The sequence below is a fragment of the Dermacentor andersoni genome, chromosome 2 (assembly GCF_023375885.2).
Source record: "Dermacentor andersoni chromosome 2, qqDerAnde1_hic_scaffold, whole genome shotgun sequence".
Taxonomy (NCBI): domain Eukaryota; kingdom Metazoa; phylum Arthropoda; class Arachnida; order Ixodida; family Ixodidae; genus Dermacentor; species Dermacentor andersoni.
Window position 1 is genome coordinate 21,596,539 of NC_092815.1, and position 23,203 is coordinate 21,619,741.

The 23,203-nt window shown below is 42.6% G+C and overlaps 1 protein-coding gene across 13 annotated transcripts in view; it reads left to right on the top strand.

Annotated features, from left to right (window-relative positions):
- Positions 1 to 6,488: 6,488 nt before the first annotated feature.
- The window catches only part of LOC126542781 (uncharacterized), a 230,391-nt gene continuing 213,676 nt past the window's right edge, over positions 6,489 to 23,203 (top strand). For 6 of the 13 annotated variants that reach the window (XM_055077438.2, XM_055077436.2, XM_055077437.2 and 3 more), the window contains exons 1-4: positions 6,491 to 6,628; positions 7,110 to 7,956; positions 8,070 to 8,217; positions 8,277 to 8,480. In XM_055077438.2, coding sequence (XP_054933413.1) covers positions 7,132 to 7,956; positions 8,070 to 8,217; positions 8,277 to 8,480 — 1,177 coding nt within the window. In that variant the 5' untranslated portion in view covers positions 6,491 to 6,628; positions 7,110 to 7,131. Of the gene's footprint in view, positions 6,629 to 7,109; positions 7,957 to 8,069; positions 8,218 to 8,276; positions 8,481 to 23,203 lie in introns of all 13 variants that reach the window. The other 7 variants (XM_050189840.3, XM_055077430.2, XM_055077433.2 and 4 more) reach the window with 3 other exon arrangements.

Genomic DNA, 23,203 nt, shown 5'->3' on the forward strand with positions numbered 1-23,203 from the left:
TCGGGCTGTACATGCCAAAACCACAATCGGAATCTGAGACACGCCATAGTGGCGGACTCCAGATTAATTTTGACACCTTGATGTTCTTTAACGTGTCCTAAAATCTAAGTGCATGTGCGTTTTCTATTTTACCTCCGTCGAAATGCAGCTGCCGCGGTTGGGACAAATCCACGGCTTCTAGCAATGCCCCCCATAGTCGCAAAGCTATTACGACTATTGTCCTTTCTGTTGCAGTACTGCAGCATAGTGGGGTGTACTACTGGTGTAACAAATTTGCGCAAGCTGCATTTGCTGCAGAAAAAAGCCATACGACATGTTGCTACTGTACATTATGCTTCTTCGACAAAACTTCTTTTTACAAAGTACGAAATTCTTCCAGTTTCTGTTTATATAATTATAGGCTGATGTTGTGTTATAAAGCTTTTAAGTATGGTACCGATACCATAATTAATCTTGCTAAGTTAAAAGCAAACGCAAGTGTTCGTCCAACCAGGCACAAAGAAATGTGGACTGTACCTACCCCTAGAACTACTTATGATGAACAATCTTTGTCCTACAAGCTACCTTCCCTTCTAAACTTATTAAACCACGAAGATTTTGATCCTTCGTGTAATCAAAGTTGTCTTATTAAACGCTTCACCCAGTCCATTTATTTTCAGGAATAGTACATTCATTTGAATTTTTTTTGTCCCTCTTCTTGTTGATCGCTGCTTTTCATGTTCATGCCATTTCAAGCCTATGCAAATGGCTTCTATTGTTTCGCTTTTTATTACAAAATTTTGTGTTACTCTATGTTATGTACTATACGTCGATTTATTTGAACTCTTTGCGCATGACTGACCGTCATCCTGCTGTTTTGCCAACTGTAACGGGGTCGGGACCTCGTTAAGCTGCTCAAGCTTTTAGTCCCATACTCCTATCCAAAGGAAATAAAGTTTATTTATTTATTTATTTATTTATTTATTTATTGAGTGCGGTAGGCACAGAAGTGCTGATTTGACGGTAGACCGCTTCCGTAGTGTTGCCTGAACCCTGCGGTGTGCTTTAATTAATGCGGCTGTGCTTCTGCACGCCCTGTGTAGTTTGTCGACTTGACATATTTGCATGGTGTTTATTTTTCAGAAATAGCAGATACATACTGTACCATACCTTGAACTTAAGCTTATCCAGTTTCCCCGCAACCCCCGTCATATAGTAGTAGGGTTTTCTTGCCTTCTCATGTCACCCACCCCTTGTTCCTTGTATGCATGAGAACTGCCTCTTCTCCTCCCTCCTCTCTACAGTTCTATCTACATCCCCTCTGGACTCGCACGTTACTAGAAAGGGAAGCACTGCAGTTTCTGCAATGCTTCTGAGGGGAGTCACGGACAATTACAGCTGTCAAGAGGCTAATGTGGCGACGGCCAGGGAGCTACATAGGGCGTTGTGCACATTCGATGCTTTGGGGTGAAAATGAGTTTCTAGCATTGCCTTTCCTCTCTAACTCGCCCCTGTCATGTACACGCTTGACAGCAGCAGCCACAGCAGTCACAGCAGCAGCAGCAGTGGGAAAGTCAAAGGAAGAGACAAAGAAAGTTTCACTTTAATAACTGTTTTTATTTGCACTTGCATATTGTAATCTATAAAGTTTAGTGCAAGAGTAGATAAAAAAATCTTAAAAGCCCTGTTCAGGAATTGGCATATGGCTGATGATTCTTGGTGATTAGTAAGGTAAATGTACATTCCTCCTGCATGCAGATGAGATGTAAACTGTTGACTAACTGGGTTTTGACTTGGTTGGAGGTACAGTTCAGTTGTGCTTGTTCTTGTGCTCCTATGCTGCATGGCGCTACAATTTTGCTACAAATGCTGTGAGCATGTTGATCAGGGAATGGAAAAGAAGAATCGAGAAAACAGCAGCATATGTGGAGTTAGGGCAGCCTCCATCTGTGTGTACAGATCAATATAAGCGCTACAGTTATGAACAGCATATTCAACATACATCTGAGTTCTCAAGTGGGCAGCCTCTATCTGTGTGGACATATCAGTATAAGCGCTACAGTTATCGACAGCGTATTCAACATACATCTGAGTTCTGAAGCTTGCCTGTTGCAGGGGCACACCACCTCTGTTTTCCCTGCACAAAAAGACTGTTTTAGTCAAAAAAAGAAAGGAGAAGAAGAACCTTCACAGGTGTATGTACATCTGAGAAACTCATTCATCAAAGACAACAAAAGCTGCATAAAGGACTTTTCGCAGTCTTTGCAAGTCCTAAGGGTCTGGTTTCCCACAGCCTGAAATTGACCCAAGAATTTGTAAACGCTCCACTATATCTGATCTTAATACTTCTATTCCCTCTGCGATACCTGATGCATGTTCCTGTATGCATGGTGCACTGGCTCTGCTGCACTAGCTGCAATATCTATAATGTGTCTGTGCCTCCTCGGTACTGATTGCACCACTACACGAAAGCTATTGTGGAACTCCCCAGCCTATAAAGCAGCACAAAAAAAAAAACATTCAGCCAAATTTTGTTTTTAATAGGACTGAATTGTACTTCAATATGATGGCAAAATGTTGTTGTGTCCAATTAGACATCATTGTGGGCATTTGCTGCTAATTAAGAAAGTTTCAATTGGGCTTCACTGGGTGCCCTATACAGGGTGTCCCAGCTAACTTTAACCAGAGTTTAAAAATATGCAAATGCCACGTAGCTGGACAGAAGCAAGGTAATGTTGTTTTGCCGTTGCTTGGAGATGCTCAAATTATTTTTTTTCATTCTGCCTAATTCGATAATTTGTCTTAATTAATTAATCAACTTCTCAAATATTATAATTAGAGGAAAAGTGTCAATGAGAAAGTTGTAGTGCGACATGAAAAACTTCTGATATAGCTTTCTGTTGCTCAATATGTGCTACAAGTGTTTTTCCAAGCATGAAAGAAGCCTGCAGATGCAAGCAAAATTGCTGCATGACTGGCCACTCGAGGCACTTTGTGTGTATTTGCAGGCTTCTTTCACACTTTGAAAAACAGATTTATGTAGCATGTATTGAGCAACAGAAACCTGTATCGGGAGTTTTTATCTTACTCTGCAATTGTCTCATTGACACTTTTCATCCAATTATATATTTTAAATGTTGATTAATTAATTAGGACTAACTATTCATTATAGAATGAAAAAAATCATCTGAGTATCACCATTGCCTTGGTTCTGTCCAGCTATGTGGCATTCACATATTTTTAAACTCTGCCTAAAGATAGCTGGGACACCATGTATAACTGTTCATCACTATACTTAAATCCATGTTGGTCACACTTATTCAGGGTTTTCCAGAATCATGTCAGTTGGAATCAATAAACAACAACTGTTCTTAATTTGACCAAGTGGTGCAATATATATAGGCAATTGGCCTCAACTGGAAGTCACATGGATATACCATAAAACAAATATATAAATGATTGTCTACCCCCAAACAACAGATCTAGAAGTATAGTTTTGTACAACCAGCTGAGCATAGCTTACTTATTTTGAGATCTTCTCTGAGATTTTCTTTGAGATTTGACTTCTTCTACAAGATCTGTCATAAAATAATTTTACCCATCTTTTTGGGGAAGTCTGGTACTGTTTGATGGTTAAAATTTTGCTGGCATGTGATGTGAGATTACATTTAGTGAAATGGCAGCATACCATTTTGAAGTTGAATTGCCATTGAGTGCTCATGCATTATATATATATATATATATATATATATATATATAGAGAGAGAGAGAGAGAGAGATCTTTAATTGTGTCCGGATCTCTAGATAGAAAAAAAAAAGTCTAATGGAAGCTGATCAATATCAGTCCTGCTGTATGCAGTGCTTGCTGCATATACTATAGTTAGCCTTTCGATCTCGATTGATTAAGATCAAATTTCTTGGTCACGATTGACTACATTGTGCAAGTAGCAGGAGGGAGCCAATCGCGGTCGTGAATTTCAATTTGAATCAAGCTCAATCATGATCTGATGTATCCATATGTGACACCGGTATTAGCTATTAATGAAAAGATACAATTATAATCTCATGTGCACACTGTTAATATAAAAAATGCTAATTTATACCACCTGCAGTTCTGTAGCACAACCCTGTTGAGGTGTATTCAATAATTATAAGTTGGACACTGTTCAGGAAGCTTCATGGCAAATCCAATATGCTTAAAGAAGAGATAGTCCAATGATAATGCGAAAGAAGCCCAACATTTAACAAAATATGTTGCATAGCTAACCTGGGTATATGAAATAAATGTGCATTCATGTTTTTTATGCACATGCACGCAGCAGTGTTTGGTATTATATTAACAGATAGCTCATGAACTTTCTTACTTATACAAATTTTAGCCTGCATTTGTATTTTGCATTTCGGCATATTAAATTACCGAACTCGTGCATTTCTACTAATCATGTAATTGTCTGGTCAGCCAAAGGTGGGAGTGAATACATAAAAAAAAAAAATATCAAGGAAAGCACTGACACCCCAAGGGGTGTCTCGATTTCTGTGCTCTTGTTCTATGCGCTGCAACGTTTTTCTTTGTATTGCCATTACTCAAGGTTGCCCTTGTTTGCATAACAAATGAGTCCATAAAAATGTGCGAGAACGAGACTTTCCTACGCATATGCCTCGAGCACCGCGTTACAGACGTGAGCTGGTTACGCCGTTTGAGAATGTCGGCAGCCTCTTGAGCAGACAAAATACGCAAGTCAGAGACAAAATTAGCCTTGCATACCGGCTACCGCAGTCATCGGACGCAGTGGTTATAAAACGAAATCAGTAATTTGAACGCAGACGTAATTTTGCAAGCATAGAGACCTAAAAATTTGAACATAGGTAATTGAATCGTGTTTTCGCTGTGCAAGCTACCGCTGTCATCAGAAAGCTCTAAAATCTAACATTAGATGGTCGACATCGTCCAAAATATTTCTGCATGGTTGACCCCCATCGTGTTATACGTAGCTCTCGAAAACAAACGCTTTGACATGTTGCATACCGGCTACTGCAGTCATTAGACCCAGTGGTAATTGAATGAAATCAGTAATTTGAATGCAGATGCAGCATAGTCTTGCAAGCACATACAGATAAAATTAAACTTGGGAGTAGAGTTGGCGAGAAAAACAAGGCCTCGGCAGGTTCACAGACACAGCAGGTGCCATCAAAAAGGTATAAAATCGAACATTAGATGGTCGATATCGTGTGAAGCGAGCGCCAGACAAGTCGTCCGTCTCGTGCAAGATATTCCGTTGTTGCCCCCCGTTGTGTTATATGTGTGCAGCTCTCGGAAACGAACGGTTTGGAGAAGCGTTGTTCACTAAGCCGTAATGTGTAGCATTCGTATTAAGGACACATATTCAAGATAAAATATATATGTATGTATATTGTCATACCGATTACGTCAGCATGCTAATGAGAGCACAGCAAATACTATATAGCTGTATCGGTTTCGTGCCTGCTATGATAAATACGAGAGAAAAACAACGGCGAAGTTGTCAGAATATAACCATGGAAAACGCACCGTGCGTTCGTGTGCCTATTGCTGCCTTGCCCTACAGCATTTCTTTTTTTCTCGCGAGAAGAATAAATGCTTACGTAGTAGTTTTCGCATAGCAGAAATAGTATGTCGCTGCAGTGACACACAGCAGTCTTTTTAGCTTGAACTCCACCGTTGAACAGTCATACGAAAAAAACAACAACGGCGAAGTTGTCAAAATGTAACCATGGATAACGCACCGTGCGTTCGGGTGCCTATTGCTGCCTTGCACTACAGCATTTCTTTTTATCTCGCGAGAAGAATAAATGTTTGCGTAGTAGTTTTCGCATAGCAGAAATAGTATGTCGCTGCAGTGACACACAGCAGTCTTTTTAGCTTGAACTCCACCGTTGAACAGACATACGCATAGCTGTCACATTATTAGCGTACCTTATGAAATGGTTAACTGTGCCTAGTGTATTTCAAATACTGCAAATACATCGCCAGTTTGTCGTGGCTGCAACATTTCTTTATTTCATGCGAAAACCGCCGATTATCGTAATACGGCGAAGAAATATTCATACTGGTACGGGTCGCCGCCCAGAATTTTCAACATGGCGGCAGCCTGTCTCCCTGCTACGGAGAGAGACGAGCGGGCATAGCTTATCGTTCGTAAATCTGATGCAAGGCGCACATATGTTTTAGCGCATTACAATGGCCTCAAAATTTATTCACTTAATTCTGAAAGCTCGTCACTACTACACCCACACATAGCGCCGTCCAAACGCAATCTATCGCCATTGCACTTTTTTTTTTCTATCTTCGCATTCGCCATGTTTGAAATTTTCGATGCCCGGCCGGCCCGGCTTCCTCGTCTCCTTCGTTCTCCTTTCTGCACCCGGCACCAACGTTGACGTCGTGAGCTACGATAGGTGGAAAAAAGCGCGGGATATAAATCGTGGCGTTCTATTGGACCGTGCGAGTACATATTCGAGCCCCGTACCGCGGATTCTTCAGTGCCGTTGAAACTTGCCTAGGTGTGATGGTACTGCGTCAGTAGAGACGAGGACGCGAGAGTGGACGGCCGCACACGCGGTGAGCCGCGCTACCACACGAATGAACGCTAAATCTCCTAGTCCAGTATAGGTACGTTTTTCGAATTTGTTTGCTTTATTTACCGTGTCATCTGATTTTGTAAAATTTTGTTGAAGTATCCGGGGAATATAAAGTTCTACTTTTCGGGGCTGTAGTTCACTGTGAATGCGTTGGTCACACTCAAACTGTTCGGCTATGTCGCGACTGAACTGTCTGCAGCAGGAAAGCGTACAAACGCCTATCTTGTATTTTTTTATGTACAGCTACATCTGAGAATATCATTTTCGCTGACCGAACATTTTAAGGTCTGCGTTGCTCGACTTGCGTACGGACTTCATTTCGTGTGTTACTTGAGTGGAATCTGAAAGTTTTGCTTAGCGTTAATTGCATTTCAGCTCGCACCAACGGCCTCTCATAGGCGGGCATCCATTCTTAATCTGCGGGCCGCCATGTTAGTCAAGTGGCCTTTGTTCGCGTCCGCCATATTGGCACATCCGTTTGTGCCTTAACGCTTTTTCTTTTTCTCTTTCAGCGCGGCAACGACCTCAAGCAACATGGGGTCCCAGCAATTCTGCCTCAAGTGGAACAACCACCAATCGAACATGCTGGCCGTGTTCGAGCAGCTTCTCTCCAACGAAGCGCTGGTGGACGTGACGCTTGCGTGCGAAGGTCTATCGCTGAAGGCCCACAAGATGGTTCTGTCCGCTTGCAGTCCCTTCTTTCAAGCTCTTTTTGTCGAAAATCCCTGCAAGCACCCCATTGTGATCATGAAAGATATGAGATATATGGACTTAAAAGCCATCGTCGAGTTCATGTACCGCGGCGAGGTTAATGTATCTCAAGACCAACTCTCCGCTCTTCTCAAGACGGCGGAGACGCTCAAAGTCAAGGGACTGGCGGAAGTCACCGGCGAGAACAAGCATGGTGCGCTTGTGAGTGTGGACGGTGCGGATCCTAAGCCAGTGGGCACCCCCCGTGCCGAATCTCCGCCGCTTAGTAAACGGAAAAGAGGGCGGCCTCGGAGACGCTCGCCTAGCGATTCTAACAAGAGCGATTCCGAAGACCAGGGTGGTCCTCCGGCGACGCGCATCAAGGGACCCGAAAGCCCCGAAATCATCGAGGATGGCAGTTTGTCAAGCGACCGTGTTACGGCCCTTCCGGCCGCTTCTCCTTCGAGTCGGACTTCTTCCACTGTGGCGGTGTCTTCTACGGCTGTGCCTCCTAGCGCGCACCTTGGTTCCACCGCCAAGGCCACCAACTCTTTGGCCACCTCGCAGCATACTCAGGACTCCATTGGTGACGACGTGGGGGAGGGCGACGATGCGGACTTTGAGGTCGAGCCCTCTAACCTAATGGAACAGTCCATGACGACAGAGAACGTAGGTTACGTTACTAAGAGTCTGTGCGGTGGACTCGTTTCTTTTTCTACGTTGTGTGACCAAGTGCTTAGCCGTCCTTTTTTTTTTTTTTGCTTCCCTACCTTTTTTTGTAGGTTCCTGTGTTCACGGACGTTGCCTCATCATCACAAGCACTAGGGAACGAGTCACAGCAGTCTCATCACACAGGGTCCACATCAGACAGTACAGCTCTTGTTCCTGTTCAAGCCTCATTGCCTTCAGACATCTCCATTTCCAGTCAAGGTACGCTGCTCTTGTTCGTTTCATTTTGCCTTGCTCATGTTCGCCTCCCTTACGTGCAGTGGACATCAAACCGTCGCCTTCTAGTTTAATACCCTACGACGACCAGGCGATATCGCCTGTAGTCGCAGCTCCTCCTGCCGCGGCGGCCTCCTCGGCGGAGGGCGCATCCATGGCTATGATGTTCATGGACTCTTCGGGCGTCCCTGCAATCGCCGGCCCGTCCAATTATCATCCGGACAAGCAGCAGTCAACTCCATCTCATGGTACGTTACCCTCTGACCCCATACCCCTCCTCCCCCTTCTCCTTTCACACTCAAACGTCGTCCCACGACGATCCTAGCCCCGTCGCGTTTGGGGTTCACCTGCAACGTCGGACGTTGTGCGGCGGCTACGATTGTATCGGGCGTCCCGAAACGTCGCTCTCGTTCTTTATTTATTGACCTGTTTGGTTGTACCTTAATGAACGCTTTACGATAGCGACGTTTCTTGCTTATTGGTTAGGGTTTTGTACTCAGTCTTGTTTCAATACTTGCTGTACCGAAATTCTGTAACAAAACAGGAGTAAAGTTTCCTTCTGCAACATCCATGGAGGCTTCTCCGAAGACGCCTGGTCATTTGTTTTGTGTCCTGTGTCAATTTATCGTCTGCGCATTTGCGACTCGCGTTACCATGTTGGACCTTCGGACCTGGCCGTTTGGGTGGACAGTTCGCGCTGATCTCGGGACCCTGCTGGCCACGTCGGGGCCTGCTGACTGCAACTACATCTTTTCGCGTCGCGTGCGTTTCGGTTTATGCCATCGCCGTTCTCTGCAAGTGGTGGTCGGCAGCGAGACTTGGTAAGTTGCATTTTAGAGCCCCCTTCCTGACTCCCCGTACCCCATACCTTTAGCATTCATATTGTAAAATCAATCCTCGCTTAGGGCCTTAGGGAGTTTAATTTTTTAATGTGTGAGTATTTGTATTGCATTGTAAGAAGTCGCTCATTAAATTGACTGGGAGGGTTGTTACGTGTCACTTTTTTTTAGTTTAGAAACACGGGCGAGCAAACGCGAATGTTGTGAATGGATGTGTGTTTGCATTACTGGTTGTGAGAACTGTCCCCCACACCAACACTTGTTGCTCGGTCCGATACCCAACACTACTCTCCGGGACACATTTTTCGCGAGCTCCTGTGGTCGCTGCTGTGTTAATTCAATTGCCGTGATCACTGGAGCTATCGCTTCATAACTCTTGTAAGCTCTTGTAACTGGACCGAGTGTCCCTCGGTTAACGCGTACTTGAGCTTGCATGCAACACACATTCCGGTGGGTGGGGTGCCCTTTGGTGGGAATGGTATTCTAGGTGCTGTGCTACCGGAGGAACCTGGCCAGCTGTCGGTAATAGGTAAGCCAATGGGGACGTGTTGGAAGTGTGTTCACCGCTCCTTTTTCTGCAGGTGGGAAGCAGTCCTGCTGTGCTGCTTCAAACGAAGACTAGTGTAAAGCTTTGGTTTTTGGTGTCCACCGATTCAGCTGCAGTAAGCGTGGTAGTGACATTCGACAATAAAAGCACTTGTTCAAATTTTTGTGGCTTTGTGTTCCTTTCGGTAAAGCATGTCAGCCATCGGCCTCGTCAGAAGCCAAAGCTTTTGCGATTGCATGTTAGCGTATGCTCTCGGAATGCGAGTAGGCATGTACAGCAAGGAATGCAAAGGAGCAATACTGGAGTACACACGAAACATGGCAGGTATGTACTGCATGGAATGGGTGTCCTTACAAAAAAAAACTGAAATTTCGTAAGTAGCAAAAGTCCACGAAACTGCGGATTGGAGTGATTCCGTTCGTCGACAGTGCAGCCGCGGCTCAGTATCGCAATAGCGATCTAGGTTGGCTATTCAGATACTCGTCGAGCGCGCTGAGGCTAGTGTGAGTGGGCGTTGTAACCATATTGCTTTTCCAAAAATTCCTGGTCGTGCTTCAGTTTTTCATCGTTGTGTACGGCTTCGTCGAATGTGAAGCAGGCAACAAAGGTTTGGTGCGCTGAAGCTATACGCCGAGGTTTGAAGACCGTAGGGGAGCTGCTATTTCCGAATGGCGTAGCGTTGGTAGCCTGAACGTCCGCACTGGAGCCTCGCGTATGATTCGAGTCGTCGAATGAACCCTATTCGGAAATAGCTTAAGAGGTCCACCTCTACCAATCGATACCTTGAACTCGTTATATAGTGTCATAATCGCAGCCACCCATGCGAAATTTGGTAGGTGCAAGTTTTCGCCAAACATTGTCATTGGATTATGGCCAGGTGCTGAACTGGCGAATTGGGTATGTGCGTCAAATTTTTTACTAGACGGAACTGCTGTACTGCATGTTTTAAACCGCGGCCATGTCGGATGGTTCAGAATGTTGGTTTAAGTGTGGTGTGGCTAGCATGCATCAGGCTGGGCATACATTTTGCTTTACTTTTATCTAGCACAATTGAGCTGTTAGGCTGTCCTAGAGACCATATAAATACTGAAATGTTAAATTTGAGTTCTCGCCGTAGACTTGTCAAAGCAAACATGTTTGCCCCTGCGATATAGGCTTTGCTCGAAGAGAACAGTGCATGGAGACTGCCCTGTGTGCATTTGTATATTGCGCTTTCGTGAACAGACGTAGTTTCGACTGTCCACTGGAATGTGGAGTAATTGTAAATAAGGAACTTTGTATTCACTGTTATTCCCACCCTTGAGCATGCACACCTTTCCAGATTAAAACCGCCGGACTCGATTGTGTGAGGTGCAGGTATATCTATTTGTAGCTTCGTGCTACCATTCGGGTGGACGTTAGTTTTTCCTTTTCGCAGGTATATTGCGTATAATTTCAACATTGAGGCTTCAGGTTTCGTATGCGTTAAATTTTTTGCAAGAACTTCATATATGCACCCCATTAACAAGCCAGCGTAGGTTTAAAATAGCGCACCACGCTGATTTACAATTGTTGCACTTTTGTAACATAAGTGTTATAAATCAGGATCATATGGAAGCCATAACTTCCTAGTTTCACACGCTGCTAAAACAGCTTGAAGCTGAAATTTCAGTTGTGGTTAGTTCATGAAGCAGGGTAGTTCCATGCGTTTTAAGCACATAAATTGGCCTGTTTCATTTTCATGTCCCTGTCCATGATCATGCAATAACGAGAGCTGATTATGACATTTGAAACTGTACTGCCCTAGTCAGGATGTATAGTATAATACTACAAACAATTTTGTTGACGTAATGCCTGTAATGTTATGGCACATCCAGTGCAAACATTTTTACAAAATTATGGTGTAATTTGTACACCATAATAGCACTGGCAGAAATAAGTCCTGTTACCTATGTAGCTTTGTGGCATGCGGCATGAACATTAGCGCGCAATTCACATTCCACAGTTTCTGCTTCATTTATAGAAGGGACTTTGTTTGTTGGCAAAGTGAATGGAATGCAGCATCTTTAGACTTTAGTACAATTACTTTTATCTTGCCTTTAGAAGCTTGTCTGTCTGCTAGCTATTTCACATTATTTTCTGTTCAACTTTAAATGCTCTGTTGTTTGAACTTGTATGTAGAGTATATGCACCACAGCTCACTATTTATAGAAAAGTACAAGTATCTGTCTGTACGTGTTAAGGACAGGTGTCTGCTTCAATAGAGCCATTTGGCAGCAGCAGACTAGCTGTGTAGATGCCATTAGGAGAAAGTTTCTGCTTCTTAAGAACTATGAAAAGCTGGTGTCGTTTTCCTCTGTGACTTTGCCACAGCAAACCTTTGGTGGTTCCTGAGCCCACACTTCACAGACATATATATATATATATATATATATATATATATATATTTTTTTGCTATTTGAGTTACTTGATGACATCTACTTTCGCACACATTTTATACTTTCTTGAAAACATTGCACATAGCGACTGATTCTGCTGTAAAACAATTGTGCTGCAGGCGGGTGTTTCACATTACCGTGGTCCCATCATCAATTCCTATTTGGCCACTAAATATTGCTGCCTTGAAAACACAGCATCTATCTATATGCAGGATTTTTTAGAAAAAGTGTTAGGCAGTTTTTTGGATAGGGAAGATGCAATAATTAGATGGCTTCCTCTGGGTTGCTTTTACCACAGGGCATACATTATAAAATTACAAGCTAGTAATTAAAATGTAACTGAATATTATACTCGCTTTTTATTTCAAGCATTCAAGTTATTAATTCTAATGAAAGACAAAGACCATCATCCAAAGAGTCCATAACCTGTTCGAGACATGCAAAAAGCTGACTGCTAATTTCAGCAGTGCCTCACTGTTGAGCGAACATGAAGCATCTGATAGGGAGACTCACTGCATGTTTGCCAAACAATGAGGCGGAAACGTTGTTGCTCAAGGGTGTCTGTTAAGGTGCAACAGTAGCACTCTTTGGCAGTTTAGTTTTGGTTTTTATTACACTGCAGAAATAAGTAGCACTAGCTTTTTGCATTCTGAAACCAGTTATGAATTTCTTGGATGATGGGTTTCGAGCCTTTCATTAGGATTAATCATTTGAATTTGTTAATGAACCGAGTTCAAGCAAAGGCATTGAAATGTGTCGCATACACCTTGAAACGCTTGTGACTGGAATCGTGCTGCAAGCTTGAATAAAATGTGTAAAATATTTTAATAAATTGAATGGGGATGTAGACGGTTAGGTATTTTTACTCGTGTGTGTGAGAATGTTATATGCAGTGGGTTCGCTTCTTCCATTGCTTTTTGCAGTGTGTTGCACCAGGTGTAATTTTTAAGTGGCTGGATAGATGCTTTTCACGCCTACTAGACGTGAAATAGTTCATGTTCCCATATATGATCTTCCCGTGGCGAATTTTTGCATGGAGTCCACATTCTGTAAACTTGACAAACCTCACTAAAGAGTTGCAATTTTTTTATTTTGTTATGCAGCTCAATGATTTTTATAATTCTGAAGATGTAAGGAGTACAGTGAAATTAAGTTTTAAACCAATAGAATTGGTGCCTGAAAGGGTTCAAATTTGTCTGATTTTTATAATTGTCTAATTGTCATTGTATTGTATAATTGTATAATACCTTGTCATTTTAATATGTATGCTTCTGTGGCAAAAGCAGTCCCAAGGAAATTACTTAGGTATTGCATTTCCCCTAATAAGGAATTTTGAACATATTTTCTGAACGCCGTGTATATTCTTCATACATGTTTACTCTGTGAGGGCAGTCATTGAATGCTAAAAAAGACACGAGCAGATAATGCAAAATGTTGCAATCTTCACAATAGGGCCCTTGAAAGAGTTCATAGCATTGTCTCACTATTAAAGGACGTCATCTTACGAATTTCATGCTGCAAAAAAAATTTTCAAATCCTTCAACTACACGTAGAGTCATCACACCAATACTTGACTTTATCTCTCTTTTCATCTCTGCTAGTGTGCTGGAAGCTGCACAGCTGAGAAGCCAAGAGGGCAAACCCTTGGCCAAAAGTTCAGCGTTGCGGCAGCGAAAGGGCTTGTGGTACCCCGTGGCGGTTGTGGTAAACTACGCCACACAGTAACACCTCTACCACCTCGAAGGCCATGTGCAGCTACATGCAGTGCAAAGGCGAAATGATTTTTCTGTATGTTTAAGATCGCAGACGTATACATTTCTCATTTAACTAAAAAGTAGCAGTTTTGTAGTGCTGAGAATGCTCTCACAGTAAAAATTGGTCAGTAGCGTTGGTGGGCCAGCTGCTTTTGATGATGCTGCATGACGGCATTGAGGAGGCAAGAGCAAGCAATCTTTCGTTCTGTTTGACGGTAGATTGTAAATTCCCTGCTGCATGCATCGCAGTAATATTTCACTCACATGTTCACAACAGCCTCTATGACGGATTGACAATGTTTATTTACTTTGTTCAACAAGCGTTCCAGGGTACCTTTTACCTAAGTATTGTGCACTATGCTATGTAAAACTGGTAAGACCTAAGACACTGTACAAGTAAAATTTTTCTTTTTTTAGAAAATACTTGTGTTCTTACGTTAGTTCAGGGCATGAGCATACATTCTTTTGTTATTCGAAGACATTAATGCTCTGCTTTCTTCTCAATGTAGGTACAAAGGCCTCATAGAGGGGACAAACAGTGCAAGAAAGTGCAGGACAAGGGAGGACACAACATACTTGCAGCAAAGAAGGACATAACATGAGCACTGACAAAATGAAGGATGCAACACATTTGATGCAAGATGAAGACGGGACAAGACAAGGGGGTTTTGTCATGTCTGCTTTTTGTGCTGTTTGTTCCTTATGCAAGATGAATCAACTAGACCAATGTGGTGCTCCTTTGCTTGATCATTGTAAAATTCTGTCTTTGGCATTTCATGATTGTTCGGATTCAGATTAGTAGTAGTAGCTTTGTGTAATAAATGGAGAAAAGGAGCAGATGAAGAGCTGTGGGCATTCTCAGTGGACACCTGAACTGCCCTGCAGCACTGCAAAAGATGCAGGTGAAAAGGTAGGGGAAAGTTACAATAGATTTTCTTTTATTACTGTTGCCATAAAAATAAATGACCCTTTTCAGCAGTCTTGTTACACATGGATAATTTTTTACTTGTGGGTAATTTTCACTTAAGTGTGGACCTTGGCTAAGTGTAAAAAAAAAAAATTACAGACTGTGTTAGACAGGTAAGGATGATGATGCTAGGGTTGTGAAGATAGCAATTATTAGCATTGAATTTAGTAAAAATATAATTTTGGTGATGTGAAATATTTGTTGGACTTTCGTTAACTAGGTATTTTCGTACGTGAGGAAGACCTGTGCGTTACAGCTTGAATTAAATTAGTTTTGCCATTGCTGGTGCTTAAGCTACTGTATCAAACCTTAATGTATAATTTACCAAGCAGTATTGTGTGAGATTGCATTGTTAGCACCTCAATTTGGGTTGGTAAGGACCTTTACTGAAGGGCTTAGATCTGAACACCCATTTGCTACATGAACAAAATATGGAAGCACGCCAATAAATATATATGTATCACCATCATCATCCTATTTTATGCCCACTGCAGGACAAAGGCCTCTCCCTGCGATCTCCAATTACCCCTGTCCTGCGCCAACCGATTCCAACTAGCACCCACAAATTTCCTAATTTCGTCGCACCACCTAGTCTTCTGCCATCCTCTACTGTGCTTCCCTTCTCTTGGTACCCATTCTGTCACCCTAAAGATCCAACGGTTATATAATCTGCGCATTACATGACCTGCCCAGCACCATTTTTTTCTCTTAATGTCAATTAGAATATCGGCTATACCCGTTTGCTGTCTGATCCAAACCGCTCTCTTTCTGTCTCTTAACGTTATGCCTCGCATTCTTCGTTCCATCGCTCTTTGTGTGGTACTTAACTTGTTCTCAAGCTTCTTTGTCAGTCTCCAAGTCTCTGCCCCATATGTCAGCACCGGTAAAATGTACTGACTGTATACCTTCCTTTTCAATGATAACAGTAAGCTCCCAGTCAGGAGCTCACGATGTCTGCCATATGCGATCCAACCCATTTTTATTCTGTGAATTTCCTTCTCATGGTCAGGGTTCCCTGTGTTTAGTTGACCAAGGTAAACATACTCGTTCACAGACTCTAGAGGCTGAGTTGCGATCTTCAACTCTTGTTCTTTTGCCCGGTTGTTTATCATTATCTTTGTCTTCTGCATATTAATTTTCAACCCCACTCTTACGCTCTCCTTGTTAAGGTCCTCAATCATTTGTTGTAACTCGTCTGCAGTGTTGCTGAATAGAACAATGTCATCGGCAAACTGAAGGTTGTTGAGGTATTTGCCGTCGATCCTTACTCCTAAACCTTCCCAGTTTAATAGCTTGAATACTTCTTCCAAGCACACAGTGAATAGCATTGGAGAGATCGTGTCTCCTTGTCTGACCCCTTTCTTTATAGGTATCTTTCTACTTCTGTAGAATTAAGGTGGCTGTGGAATCTCTGTAGATATTTTCCAGGGTATTTACGTAAGCAGTCTGTACTCCTTGATTACACAGTGCCTCTTGACTGCTGGTATCTCTACTGAATTAAATGCTTTTTCATAATCTATATAAGCCATATAGAGAGGCTTATTGTACTCTGCGGATTTCTCGATAACCTGATTAATGACATGGATGCGATCCATTGTAGAGTATCCCTTCCTAAAGCCAGCCTGTTTCTTTGGTTGACTAAAGTTCAGTGTTGCCCTTATTCTATTGGAGATTATTTTGGTAAATTTTTTTATATAATACTGGGAGTAAGCTAATGGGCCTATAATTTTTCAGTTCTTTAACGTCTCCCTTTTTGTGGATTAGTGTAATGTTTGCGTTTTTCCAGTTTTCTGGGACCCTTGCAGTCAATAGACACTTTGTATAGAGAGCCGCCAGTTTTCCTAGCATTATGTCTCCTCCATCTTTGATTAAATCGTCTGTTGTTCCATCCTCTCCTGTGCATTTCATGCCTTGCAAGGCCCTTCTGTCCTCATCTCTAGTTATAGGAGGAATTTCTGTATACTGTTTATTATTGTTCTGAATAGAGTTCTCCTGAGTCCTCTGGGTACTGTACGGGTCAGTATAGAATTATTCCACTGCTCTTATTATACCTTCGAGATTGCTGATGATATTACCCTGCTTATCTCAGTGCATACATCTTGGTTTGTCCTATGCCAAGTTTCTTTCTCACTGATTTTAGGCTGTGTCCATTTTTTACGGCTTCTTCAGTCTTCCTGATGTTATAATTTTGAATAACACCTATTTTCGCTTTGTTGATCAGTTTTGACCTTTCCGCGAATTCCATCTTTTGAGTTCGACATTTTCATTCTTTGTCATTTCTTTATTAGGTCCTTTGTTACTTGGGAGAGCTTGCCTTCTGGTTGGCTTGGTGCCTCTGAAGCCAGCCTCGTTACGGTTTCATACATTACCTCTATATCATCATCATCTCTCTGTTCTAAGGCTGCATATTTGTTTGCAAGTACCAGCCTAAATTTGTCTGCTGTTACCCTTACTGCTTCTAAGTTGACCTGTTTTTATTTTTTGACCAATTTTACTCTTTCTCTGTTAAGATTGAGCTGAATCCTAGCCCGCACTAACATGAAATCAATTTCATTTCTTGTTTCACCCTTAGGGCTTTTGAAGGTCCTTGAAAGCCCTATATATATATATATATATATATATATATATATATATATATATATATATACAATGAACTCTCACTTGAGTGAACTTCAAGGGACCAAAGGAAATAGTTCACTTAACTGAAAGTTCACTAAACTGAATATTCACTAGACCAACATAAGGCATGGCATACAGAGTCAGATGTTTGAAGTGCAATTCATGGAGCAAAAGACATGGCATCCATAGTGTTAGAAATGTGTGAAATGGAATTTGTGCATATCAACAAGTACAAGGTTCATAACAGTTATAATGCTGCCTTTCTCACTTAGAAAAAACATCTGTTCTTATTCTGCACTTGTACTCTTAAAGCACAGGAAGTAACAAAACTGTCCAAAGAGTCAATGTTTTTGTACACTTCTGGCACAGCTTGCTGTTGAGACACAAAGTCTCTCAACTTTCCAATTTACCCTACAACCTCAGCTAGAGTTATAGGGCTTGAAACTGGCTCGGCAGTTGCCTCTTCTTCGTCGCACTCTTCTTCTTCTTCAGGACAAACACTGGAAACAATCTCCAGATCCGTGTGTCCAGCACAGGTAATCAGTGCACTGTCACACTGTGCATAGTGTTCAAACGAAGTGTTGCTATCGACCTCTACCTGATGACAAAAATAAGCCTTGGTTCTCTGAGCAAGTTCGTTAAACTGAAATATTGACTGTTCCGAAATTCGTTTAAGTGAAACATTTTTGCATAGAATCTATAAGAAAACTGCCGGGGATTTTTAAAAAGTTTGTTATTCTGAAATATTCGATAAACCGACGTTCGTACAACTGAGAGTTTACTGTGTATATATATATTTGCAAAAGGGCTATGAGCACATCTGCTTGTGCTCTATTGTGAGTAAGCATTCTCATAAATTTGTAAGTGAGATTCAAACTGCAGCTTGCTCTTGTACATGCAACATACGTGCTGAGTACCGAGCAGTGCGTAGAAGTTATCACTTCAATGGCTGTAATGGACACATATACAATGCATGTATGACACTCTGTTCACTCATTGTTACCGCTATATGGTACAAGAGTGCAGGAAACGGAGGGTCTGTGGAGATATTCGTCAACAACACGGCTCTTAGGGATACAAATATATGCAGAAGTCGCTGGGCCTGGGAGCTTAGCTTCTGCAACAAGCACTAATGATTCCATGCCATTGGGCTGCTCGAGTACTCAGCATCCCCAGTTAATGGCTGGGATAGAGAGGAGGGGGTCTACAGTGTGTACTCAGTAAAGTGGTAGAAATCGTAGCCGAGCATCAATAGCCCTGGCAGAGCTGCACTGATTTGGCATAAAAGTGCGAGGCTTTCAAAAAGTTTTATCATATTGCACAGCAGATAATGTCCAAACATTTACATTTTGCTGCCTGTGAGCCTTTCAGGACTGTCATGCATAGTAAAAGAAATCAAAGTGGTAATTTTTCACAGCATTTGTGTATGTCAACTGCAGGTTCACCCTCCAATATGGGCCTTAAGGTGCTCTACAAGATCATCAGCTGATATTTCTGGCAGAAGTTCACCGGACTCAATGTATTTCTGCGGCAACCCTGGAAGAAAGCACCAACTTCTCTGTTTCCAAGACCTTGTAGCGTTTTGGCACTTGTCATCATGTAGGGTTTAACCAGCAATATTTGCTTTGTCTGTGCTGAGTGCTTTACGAGAGACCTTGGTCCACTTCCTTAATTTAAACTTGTACCCCAGTCACACAGGCATACCAAAGCTCCTTTGAAGTTAAGGAGCATAGAGCTCCCGAAAAAACATTAGTTCAAGGAATGTGTGTCAGTGCTACACGGTCTTGAGGTGGTCTCCGCCTGAAGCTTTTAACAGAAACTGCAGCCTGTTCTAAAACACAAAGGTGATGAACTAAAGGAAAGGTGACATGCAGAAAACAGCTGAGCACACCTAGATGCTTAGCAGCTGATAACCAAATAGCACACGGCACTCGTACCGCATCAATGTTGGTGATGGTGACAGGCCGTGCCGGCGCTGCTGTACTGGCACGTTTGCGAGTGAGATCTCGGTTGTTGTGACAGTATTTAGTGCTTAGAAACTTCTATAGTACAGTGAAACTTGTTTTTAGGTAAAAATTGAACTTCTGTATTTATACAGAACATTTTTTCAACTTTTGGGCCCTCTCTAGGCTCAAGAGTATTCTCTTGACATTTCAAAGGACAAACGTGAACTCAATTGACTCGAAGCTCTTTTTGACCAGGCCTCCTTTGATTTGTCCGCGTAACTATGTGCATCTTCTCTCGAAGTAAGGTATCTTTGGTTGAAAAGAGCCGCTGTGGTGGTGTAGTGGCTAAGGCGTTGCGCTACTAAGCCTGAGGGTGCGGGAATGAATCCTGGCCGCGGCAGCTGCATATCGATGGAGGGGAAATGCAAAAACGCCTGTGTACCGTGCGTCAGGTTCACGTTCAAGAACCCCAGGCGGTCTTTGGTTGAAAGGACTTTAAAAGTGCCTGTGTGACTTGGGTATTAGTACTGCATTCTTTGTCTCTATCATTGAATGTTTGCTCTGGTAAACATGTCAGAAACAAAAGCTTTCTTTCTCTTGAAAGGAAAAAAAAGAAAGAAAGAGAAAATTACCCTTTTTGCAGTCGCACATGATTGCCCAATTTGTGATTGTTCCAGTCGAAAGCCATTTTGAGCGTTTATATGCCATGCAGAAAAAGGACTCTGGTAAACGAATACGTGTTGGGTGTTTTATTTTAGAAGCGCTTGAAGCATTCTCATACATGGAGGTCAGGATTTGCACTGCAAGTCTACGAGTTTCCACAGTCGCCGTCTTTCAATGTGCGCTCATCCGAAAACGTTTGCTTGCCATCTGAAAGTGAAGTATATTCATCCAAAGCACTAAAATTGTCATCCGATTCACTGAACTCATGTGAATTTCATCCATAAAACGCATGCACATGAAATGTCATCATCATGTTTGCATTATGCACCACAAATTGTATGGAAATCCCTTCAAGCATAAAGAAGAAAAGAAATTTCATTGATGGTTACAGTACTCTCAAATGTGAATGTTGAGTGCAGCTGTTTAGGCATTTTGAATTCGCGATATATTGTGGCAAATATTTGATTCTGAACGTCTGGGTGCTCACGGTGGGGGCACTGAGCCTCTGCTCAGGCAGCTCGTTTAGCAGCAGCAGCAGATGAGGCAATTCCACCGGTTACATGGCTCATTGTTCAGAAAGAAAGGTGTGAACACGACAATGCATGGCTCATCTCGCATGGAGTGCATTCTCTGGCGGTGGTGGTGCCCTAGGCGAAGTAGCTCATGCACATTAGTTCTGAAGCCTACGCCACCGCTTTGTTTCCAAGCTGGTTGCTGCTGACACTCCGCTTTCCACCTCATGGTTCTCGCTGCACCCTCCTCTCTGCCTTTATCCTTGCGCCTTCTCGCGCTCGCTGCTTTTTTCGTCTCCTGCTGCGCACTGCGTTGCCCTCGTCTTTGGCTGTGCTTGTTTGCTTGGCTAAGGCTCATTTACACTAGGCCAACACGACACCGATTTCGGTCTGACGACTGTCGGCGACAGTGTTTTTTCCTTCGTGTTGGCGCCTCTGTCACACTATCAACACCGACCTTTCCGCAGACCGTTGGCAGGTTGTCGGTAGAGTGCGACAGAGGCGCCACACAAAAGAAAAGACACTGTCACTGACAGTCGGCAGACTGAAATCGGCGTCGTGTTGGCCTAGTGTGAATGAACCTTTACAAGTGATGCTGACGCTTGCCGCAGGAATGGCTGCCTAAAAGCTACGCTCTAAATAGCGCTGCCCTCGACTGTAGATATCGGTGCAATCTTGCTTGCTGCATCAGTATATGCATCTACAATGGTTTTGGGAATTCTTAGAAGGAAACATCCCAACTTTCAGAAGATTACCGACTGATAGCCTAGAAAAGTGAATGTTCTGTGTTTTTTTATACATGTCGCACTTTTAGAACATGCCAAGTATTTTAGAGGTACAGCTCACTCAATTTGAGTCTGCTACGGTGCTGTAAAAGGGAGGACATGCTTTGTGATTTCTAGTCGAGAAGAGACTATCAGTGCCATGTGTGTCATTTTAGTCCTTCGTGCACAACTTTGTCAAGACCTGCTTTTTGCTGCACAACTCTTGAAAAGCCTATTTGTGACAATTGTATTGATTTTCTGGTGTGCTCAAATTTTGTATTGTCTCAAAGGTTGACTGATATTGTGCTTGCAGATCCTTTTACTTTAGCCTTGTGGTTGCGCTAGGTTAGGTTAAACATTGTGGCTTACCATAAATTCTAACTCTTGCTTAATTCATATGATCCCTTGGTCCTTCTTGAACTACAGGGGAAGTGCTGGTTGGGTAGTCATGGTTTTCATGAAAAATGTTGTCCAATATCTTCACTTGTATATTACCTTGATAACGTCATAATTTGGGCTTGTCAGGATTCATAATCCTGAATTTTCAAAGTGCAGCACAGGACAATTACAGAAAAAGAAGACGCACATGATGCACAGTGCTGTGTGTGTCCTTTTGTCCTGTGTTGCGTGGTTCACATTTCAACATGAATGCTATTGTCACACATTCTACTTGTGTGAAAAAGCAATGAGCATTGTTTGAAATGAAGTGCGTGTAATGCACTCGGAGTAGTTCTAGCAGTTGGAGATTTCCCCATGCTACAGTGCTGTCATTTGACACGCAGGCACCAGCTGTCGCTGTAAAGCAGAGAAGCCTGTCTACGTTGCACGTACTGCATAGACTAATGTAATAGTCATGCTTGTGTAAAGGAAGCATCCTTAACTTCGAATGAGATTTTAATGGAAAGATTGAAATTTTGCTTTTGTGCATGCCATATAAGCGGCATCCCTAACATGACGTGAAGAGAAACAAAGGAGGCAACAAACTAGAATAGCCATGTTGAGGCATAGTTATGCTAATTCATGTTGTACTTGTTACTGGTTCATGTTATACTTGATGCTATACAACTCTGTGCCATTCAGTAGGTCTCTTTGGTTTGTTGCATTTGCTGAACTAGTTCAGCTGCAGTGCTGCAAGAGAACAGTGCTAGTTCGGAAACTTGAAGAGTAGTGCTGCATGCTTATTTCCAAAATGAATAGAAATGTGCAAGCCTTGTTGTGTGCTTTCGTGCATAGTTGGCATCATTATGGTCATAGCAGCTTTTCTTGTCACCACAGTGTTCTACGGGAATTTTATACCTCGATGCTGCTTATTGTGACCCAAGAATTGCGTCATTTTGAGTGTGCTGTGCACACACATACAAGGTCGAGCCATGCGCCAGCTACCATCTACTTCGACGCTGCCATGTCTGCTTGTTGATCTGTGGCTAGTTGCAGCTCCTTGAGCAGAAACATGAAATGCTAATCATCTGCAGTGGTGCCAGAGAGAAAAAGTAGCAATAAGTTTTGGGACAAGACAATTTTTTTCAGGTAATGAGCCATGAGAGCATGGGCAAACACCATGAGGCAGGTCAAAAGAGCTTTTGTAGAAGCCGGTCAAATGCATATTGTGACACCTAAATAATTTTAGTTTCTTGCTTCTTTGTGAATATAGCTATTACCTTGTCTTAGAAACCAATTCTTGGTGTTGCGGACAGCAAAAATGTTTTGCTGAACTCTGTTGGCGCAAAACTTCAAGCTGGCAGCGGTAGTCTACTTGAAACTCGCCAAGTGCATGGAGGTATTGTTGCACTTTGGCTGCATCTCCTAGGGAGCGATTGCTCACTGGCTGTGAAGTGGCTGAGAACACGTGTGCACTCTCACAAAAGAAATAGAGTGCAAATGGTATGCGCTACATCGGAAAGACACACAAAAGTGTTGCACTCTTTAAGCTAGTGCGGAAAGTG